Raw genomic sequence first — 8,668 nt, 5'->3', positions numbered from 1 at the left:
TTGTAGTGATGGTACTAAGGGTATTTAATTTTCGTAGTTAATTTGAGATTATTTAATAACCTGCATTTTAGTATATATTCTCAATCGATTATTGAAACCAACTGGTTTGCGACATTAATTGGGTGATCGACAGTGGATTTTTCAATGTCTAATTCCTTATTTATGATCATGACCATAAAATTAAGACTAACAAATGCCGTGGAATTAAATATTAATTGAAGCAAAATAATAACAATAATAATAATAATAATATTCTTTAATTGATTATTTTGCCAACTTAACTAGTTGGCACTCTTTATTTCATTTTATTGTATACATTATTTAAGTTTACTAGCTCATTAATTAATTATTAAGCAAGCTAGATCAGTACATGATATCCCAGAAAAGATCGATCGATCGAGACGCAGACATCATGATCCAGCTCGATCCGGCTAGCAACTGAGATTATCACCGGGAGCAACACCGAGTTGATTGCAATATTGAGTGTAATATTGGATACGAGATTGGACAGCACCGGAGTTCCCACCATTGCATTCAATTGCACCGTTAATGGCTCGAATGGTTGCACCAAACCCTTGGTTTAGTACTTGGTGAACATTGGTCATCCAAAACCATAAGGCTGTCTTAAATGAAATAACAGGGTCTGTGGCTACAGTTTCAGGGGAGTTTAATCCATCAAATCCAATACTATTTCCAGCAGCTCCATAGTTGTAATTCCAAGTTAACTGAAGTGGTCCACGACCATAGTATTTCTTATCAGGGTTGCATGGATACTGTGTATTGGTCTCATCACAGTAGTCTTGCGAAGCACCGTTTATCTCTTCTATGTAGCACAAAGCTGCCCAAATATAAACAATTTGCTTAATTTAATTTCAGGCTGTGAATATATTTTCTAATTAAAATCTAATATATATACATATTATATATATAATACCCCTAGTAATGGACAAGAATATATGCTACAAATTAACCTGTATATATATATATATATATATATATATGATCTATGATTAATGATTATATATGTATGTGAGCAAAAGATCATACACTTCCCATTTAAATATTTTGTGAATTCATGCTTAGAAAGTTAGTGTTTTCATTAAAATTTAAGAAAAAAACATATATAAATGTAAAATTATATATGCTATATTATGTTAATTATAATAAGTTAGTTGCTCCAAATGATCATGACATCAAATATCAATCGGATATCATGCATGCGGTTGTTTTTGGTGCATAAGGTTGTATTATTTATATGTAGTACTGATCATCATGATATCCAACTCATAATAAAAAGTCACAGAGATATACATACATATATATATATATATATGGAGAGAGAGAGAGAGAGAGAGTAGGATCTTACATCCTGTCTCATGTGCAACATTAGCAAAGAAAGCAGCAACCTCACGCTTGGACTCGTCAGCAGAACCAGACCCGAATTGATTATACGAGCTAAGAGCACTAAGGAATGCTGCTCTTGTGTAGAAGCTCTTTCCTGGACAATCTCCACTCGCCTGATTCAGTATCCCATTAAAGAAATCTTCCGTCACAATATCGGCCACCGAACCACCACCAGTACTAGTGCAAGGGCCTTCTTGGCACCCCGGGCCACAGTAGTCGTTGCTGGTGCCACAATAGCCATACTGGCTGCAACATTCATTAGCTTGGCAACCACAGTTTTGACCCTTCACATTGCCGGGGACAAGTGCTCCTGCTAAGATTACAACTAGAACGAGGATTAGTAGATTCTTTTTCAAGTTGAGTACAGCCATCTGGGGAAGGTTAGAAAGAAGAATATTGAACAAGCTGATTGTGTGGGCTGAAATGGGAAGTACTTGTTTGGTATTTATAGATAGTAGTAGTGCAGCTAGCTAGCTTGAATGCAGCAAGTTGATCGGTAAACCCTGTAGCTTAGATAGTTTGATCAATTCAATGATATCGTGCTGACTACCAGAAGGCGTGTATGATATGAGTCTTGTTGCTGGACTTTGACTGATTGATCATATAGAACTATAACAGTTAGGCCGTAATTTAATTTGTTGAATCATAATCTTGTGAACAAATATTTCGCCAATCCCTTAATTAAAAGTAAGTTTCGTACCCATCTATATATATATATATATATATATGCAATTAGATGCATGAATAGTCAAACATCTATATAATATGTATCGAAAACTACGTATAGATCCAACCCTTTTTATAACTATCTATACAACTATGTTTTAAATGACATATATTTTTATAACTTAATAATACATGGGTAGTATATAATATGTGACACAACAAATCCAACACAAATACAACATAAAATTAGTTAGTTTGTGTTTGATAAAAATGGGTTTGGATCAAAACGGACCGATCCGTTAAGTCACGATTAATCAACAGGTAAAATATAACGGATCAACTCGCTTAATTAACCCAAAATCAACCCATAATAACCCATTTAAATTTACTTCAAAATTATAATTTTATTATTGTTGAATTGTAATATTATTATTTTTCAACATGCTTATATTTTTATTGTTGGGATTATAATTATGAACATATGTTTATATTTGTTATTGTAAGGTTGTAATATTGATTTTATTATAAGTTAAAATTTGACAAATATTGATATTTTTTGTTAGTAAGTAGTCTTATTATTATTTTTTAGATATTGTGGCTACTAATAAATATAGATTTTAAATTGTATGTGAATTATGTTAATCATGTCAAATGGGTTATGCATGTTAGTTCAACTCATTTACATGAAACGAGTTAAAATGAGTCGTGTCGTGTCGAGTTATTTCTAATTAATTATTGAGTAATAGTACTACTACTAGTAGTATGGTGTATAGAATTTTTCTTAATTATTAAACGGCCAAAAAAAGTGACACGACATGACCCGTTATTTAAATGGATCGAATTAGGGTTTAACATGTTTGGCATGTTTAGCTTAACAGGTTATGTTCGGATTGATTAATTACTATATAGCTAAATGTCCATGACTTGATATGAACAAGATCCGAAAATACAAATTGCCACCCCTAATTAATAACGTACAAAAATAAAGTTATTATATATATATATATATATATACACACCTTCATTTTAAAAAGTGGTTATAAAAAATATTGGTATATTATTACTCATACGTATGCTTAAAAATATATATAAATAAATTTAAAAATTAGAACTTTTAATGTTGTTATTATATATTCAAGTCCCAAATTACCAAGTCGTAATCAGTTGAAGTGGTCCATTTTCGAAGGGTCACATCGATGATTGTACCTAATTACCTTCTAATAATTAATTACCATAGTAATTCGATCCTAATTAATTTAGTACTCGATGCCCCAAAACGTATTTGCATCTTTTTTAAGTTTTTCACAAGAAGTCGTGGCCTTCCTCAGTCCCACACATCCAGCTCCTCCATGCATTACTGATTTCTTCTCTCTTTCCAGCCGCCCCCTCAAAAGTCAAGAGTTTCGATTGGTTTCAACTTTCTACCCAACCAATTAATTACTAGCTAGTCATGCTTTAACGTTTAGGGAATTGACATTAGGTAAGCTAAAAGCCTAATTAAAATGAATTCCTTGGTTAAAATTTAGATAAAACTTCCTCTTTATGTCCTCGATCGTCTTGGATTAATTATATGTAATTAGGAAAAGAATGCATTTGAGCCATATATGCAGGCCGTCTCTGTTGAGTGCATTATTTCGACTAATATTGGCCTAGCCAAAATAGAAAGACTAGCTAGCTAGCCTCCTTACCCAAATTTTGAAGTTACTACTATAATATATTTATATAAATGTTTAATTCACTTAAAAAATCTCATAATAGTAAATTCACAAATTGATATAAATATATTTATCGTAAAGTAAATATCACGTATCAAATTACTATTGTAAATTTAGCATTGCTAATATCAATGGCAACCCTCCTAGTCCTCCATCAACGCCTAAATCGACTAGTGCTAATTAATTAATTGTAACGAATATAGCATATCTTTATATAGTATGCATGCAGGATATATATATATATATATATATATATATACATGAATCTGCTGATCATGAAGACTTAATATATTCAGATACATTCAATATTAATCATGTATGTATGAAATTAAATTCCCGTAACTCGCGGGGTGATGAAAAGTATTCCTAATATTTAATAGTCAACATCATTAACGCAAGTCCTAAGACGCAAATGGAAAACCCTGGCTGGCCTGCAGGCTGCTAGCTAGCTAGTCCAAGATCAAGACGACTGCTACTGATCACATACAATATGAACACATGCAAGTCTTTGTTTCTGACATGGCTACTTTCATCTTGTCCCAACTCTCAATATAATTAACCATGCATGCATGCATGTACCTATCTTGCTTGCTAGCTTTAAATTTCTCCACAAACGCAAACTCAAAAGACTGGGAGATGATCATATCCCACCCAAGACGTCGGCTGATCTCGATCGTTTCCCAGTCAACAAAAAATAAAATACAATTGAAGGGGAAGTTGGGAACGGAAAAGAAAACTACAGAATAATTAATGTGTCGTGCCGCCCAGCTTTTACGGTGGCGTGCCATTAGCACAAAATCACATTTTTATTTTTTTCTTTTTGTTTTATATTTTTTTAATATATTTAAATATTTTTAAAAAATAAAAAATTATATATAAATACATTAAAAATTATCTTTTTTAATTATTAAATAAAAAAAAATTAAATATATGAGCGATTAAAATAACTAAAGCGACATATTAATATTTTTCATAATTAATTATGGAAATATCGACGGGGTTTGTAAAAATCATTTTCAAGAAAAAAACCAAATCATGCACTAAATTCATGATCATTAATATCAACGCCGACTGAGGAAAATCCTGTTTGACACATCTACTCTTGAAAGGCCATGTGCAAGCTTAATTTGGTTATGATAATCTAGAAGACATTCATGACTTGTATTCAAATATCTAATTGGAAGTAGCTGCTAGTCTCCGACTTTTAATTCATGACTAGGGATATTGCATGTGCAATAAGCTTAATTTTTCCGAGTTGATCAGTTATCCATGTCAATCTGAATGTGTTGAGATTATTCTCAATAGTGCTTGCGACGTACGTCTACGATATTTGAAAGAAAGAGCAGAAAATAATAGTTGGCAATATGCCAAACCCTGTATTCTATTGTGATTTAAATAGAGTACATCATAGACAGATCAGGTTATACAACTTAACAACCTAATAAGATTAAAATACAAAAACTAGATACGTATAACAACTAAGTGATAAGAATAAATACAATCAGTTACATGTTAAGATATGATTTCCGTTATTGAGATGATGACTCATCATATTTATCTTCAGCATATACGTTAACATGCCCCCGCAAGTTAATGGGAGGAGAAACCACCATTAACTTGGATTTGAGTTTGAGGAAGCGCAGGGAAGGAAGACCCTTGGTGAAAATGTCTGATGGTTGGTCGTCAGTAGAGATAAATTTCACCAAAATGTCACGATTTAAGACCTTTTCTCTCACAAAGTGATAGTCTACTTCAATATGCTTAGTCCTAGCATGGAACACAGGGTTGGAGGCTAGTGCTAAGGCACTAATATTGTCACACCATAACACAGGAGCCACTGGTAGGACAATTTTAAGTTCAGAGAGTAGCATCCTAAGCCAATAGAGTTCAGCTGTTGTGAGAGCAAGAGAGCGATATTCTGCCTCTGTACTTGATCGAGAAACTACATTCTGCTTCTTAGCACTCCAAGAGATTAAACAATTTCCAAGAAATATTGTAGATCCTGAGGTGGAGCGACGATCATCGGGATTGCCAGCCCAATCAGCATCACAAAATGCATTCAATTGAAGTGAAGAAGATGTATACAAAATACCATGATCAACAGTGCCCTTAAGATATCTTAGAACACGTTTAGCAGCTGTCCAATGAGTCGTGGTGGGGCAGTGAAGGTGTTGACACAACTGATTTACAGCAAACGCAATGTCTGGTCTAGTTAATGTGCAGTATTGAAGGGCACCAACTATGTGTCTGTATTATGTGGAATCAGATAGGGGAGAGCCATCAAACTTTGATAATTTAGTACCAGAGGGACATGGTGATGGTGCTGGTTTAGTCTCTGTCATGTGTGCTCGATGTAGAATATCAGAAATATACTTGGATTGGCAAAGGTGCAAGCCTTGTGCTGTGCGAGAAACTTGGATGCCAAGAAAGAAAGAAAGTGGCCCGAGATCTTTGACTGGAAATTCTTGCTGCAATCTGAGAATCAGTGAGCTAATGGCAGTAGAATTGGAACCCGTGATAATAAGATCATCAACATAAATAAGCAAGTACAAAGTGATGTCTTCAAAGCTGTAAATAAAGAGAGAAGGGTCAACCCGAGAACCCTTAAAGCCAATGTCAAGTAAGAAGGTGGAAAGTCTTGTAAACCAAGCTCGAGGAGCTTGCTTAAGGCCATAGAGTGCCTTGGATAATCTGCACACATGATTGGGATGTTGAGGGTCAACAAATCCTTGAGGTTGCTCCATGAACACCTCTTCCAATAAGTCTCCATGTAAAAATGCATTGGAGACATCAAGTTGCTTTATGTCCCATTGAAAATGAACTGCAAGAGTGAGGATAACTCTGATTGTAGAAGGTTTGATAACAGGACTAAATGTATCAGTGTAATCAACTCCACTTTGTTGTTCATAGCCCTTTGCCACTAACCGAGCCTTAAACCTCTCTATACTCCCATCTGGTTTTTGTTTAATCCTGTAAACCCATTTGTTTCGAATAATATTGTGAGAAACAGGCCTAGGACACAATGTCCAAGTTTTGTTGGACATAAGTGCTTCAAATTCAGTGCACATGGCTTTGTGCCATCTCGGGTCTGCAGCAGCTTTGCTATAAGATGTGGGTTCAGACTCAGTTAGGATGGAATGATGAAGAATAAATGGATGTCTAGGAGTATAGTACAGTTTAAAGCCAGGAAATTGTTTAGGTTTGTGAGTTCCTATTTTTGATCTGGTGAGCATTGGATGAGAAGGAGCAGGTGGTGGAGCAATGGTAAGGTTAGGTGAAGTAGAGATAGATATGGGGTCACAAGCAGTGGTAGGGTCAGATGGAGGAGGGGAGGTTGTGGGATCATGTGGTCTAATTGGAGATGACTGGTTGCTGAGTTCTGGTGCAAGGGATGCTGCAGAAGTATTTGGTGAAGATAAAGATGGAGAGGGAAGAAAAATACTGTGAGGAATAGGAAAAGGAGACTCACCTTCAGCTGGCAACTTGGAAGGCAGTTTTGATGTGGCATTCTCCTTGGCTGGGAAAGTAGTCTCATAAAAAATAACATGCCGAGATAGATAAACTTTATTGGTAACAGGATCAAGAAATTTATAGCCTGCATAGTTGTAACCCAGAAAAATACAAGGTTTTGAACGATACTCTAGTTTATGAAGACCATATGGTCGAAGTAAAGGAAAACACATGCATCCAAAGACTCTAAGTTTCTGATAATTAGGTTCTGTTTGGTATAACTTAGAGTGTGGACATGTGTAGTCTAGAGTAGGAGTGGGCAACAGATTGATAATGTGGGTTGCAGTGAGAAATGCATCAGGCCAATATTTATTAGAAAGATGAGAATGTGCTAATAGAGTGAGACCAGTTTCTAGAATGTGTCTCAATTTCCTCTCAGCCAGACCATTTTGCTGGGAGGTATGTGGACAGGATTTTCGATGCACAATGCCATGGTTGATGAGAAATGTTTGAAAGTGATTGGAAGTATATTCTCCACCACCATCTGATTGTAACTGTTTGATTTTGGAGTTGTGTTGATTCTCAACATTAATTTTGAATTTGATGAAACAGTCATACACTTCAGATTTTGAGTGAAGTGGATAAAGCCATGTATAACGGGAGAAATCATCCACAAATAATACATAATACTTATAACCACTTATAGAAGTGATGGGAGAAGTCCATATATCAGTGTGGATCAATTGTAAAGGGGAGGTAGAGATACGGGTAGAAGAAGAAAATGGCAAACGAATGCTCTTTCCCAATTGACAAGAAACACAAACATTATTTTTATTGAAATTGAATTGAGAAACAGGGAGATTGTTATGTTTAACAACCCGAGAGACAATATCCAAAGCAGAGTGTCCTAATCTAGAATGCCAAACTAAAGAGGAAGTCTTGATGCCAATCAAAGCACTAAATGATTTGTTATTCTTGAGAGACTTTCCTTGCAGCCAGATTGAATAAAGACCATTTTCAGGTTTGCCTTCCAGCAGAGTTGCCTTGGTCCGAAGGTCCTTCACACAAAAATAATTAGAGGTTAGGATAAAATAGCAATGATTATCTACACAAAACTGATGAATAGATAATAAGTTGGAAGACACTTGGGGACAATGTAAGACATTATTAAGAAGGAAGGGTTTAGCAGATTGAGGAGGAGTTAGAAATGCTGAACCAGTGTTCTCAATAGCAAGGCCTGCTCCATTCCCTACAGCCACCATGGTGTTATTCTCAAAGGGTTGCTGAATCTGTAGATTTGCAAGCTCATTAGTAATATGAGCATTAGCACCACTATCCACTATCCATTGTTGTCCTTCAAAGGCCTCATTGGTGCGTGCTACCATTGCTGCAAGTTGAGTAGGTGGATGCCTACCTTGATATGAATAATCCAT

At 35.2% G+C, this 8,668-nt stretch overlaps 1 protein-coding gene across 1 annotated transcript; it reads right to left on the bottom strand.

Annotated features, from left to right (window-relative positions):
• Positions 1-226: 226 nt before the first annotated feature.
• LOC108980790 (endochitinase EP3-like) lies at positions 227-1,909 on the bottom strand. The gene is made up of 2 exons (XM_018951800.2): positions 1,367-1,909; positions 227-838 (listed from the first exon to the last, which is right to left on the bottom strand). Exons 1-2 carry the CDS (start codon positions 1,773-1,775, stop codon positions 432-434), a joined length of 816 nt encoding a protein of 271 aa, XP_018807345.1. The 5' UTR covers positions 1,776-1,909; the 3' UTR covers positions 227-431.
• Positions 1,910-8,668: the final 6,759 nt, after the last annotated feature.

The sequence above is a fragment of the Juglans regia genome, chromosome 12, assembly GCF_001411555.2.
Source record: "Juglans regia cultivar Chandler chromosome 12, Walnut 2.0, whole genome shotgun sequence".
Classification (NCBI taxonomy): Eukaryota; Viridiplantae; Streptophyta; class Magnoliopsida; order Fagales; family Juglandaceae; genus Juglans; species Juglans regia.
Note: the sequence above shows the minus strand (reverse complement) of the source record. Positions and strands in the feature narration are given on the sequence as shown.

Bases quoted from the DNA above. Each gene is read 5' to 3' on its own strand.
- LOC108980790 (XM_018951800.2), bottom strand. From the start codon at position 1,775: ATGGCTGTACTCAACTTGAAAAAGAATCTACTAATCCTCGTTCTAGTT. The intron at 839-1,366 runs GTAAGATCCTAC...ATATTTGGGCAG, and splicing joins TGTTGCACATGAGACAGGAT to CTTTGTGCTACATAGAAGAG.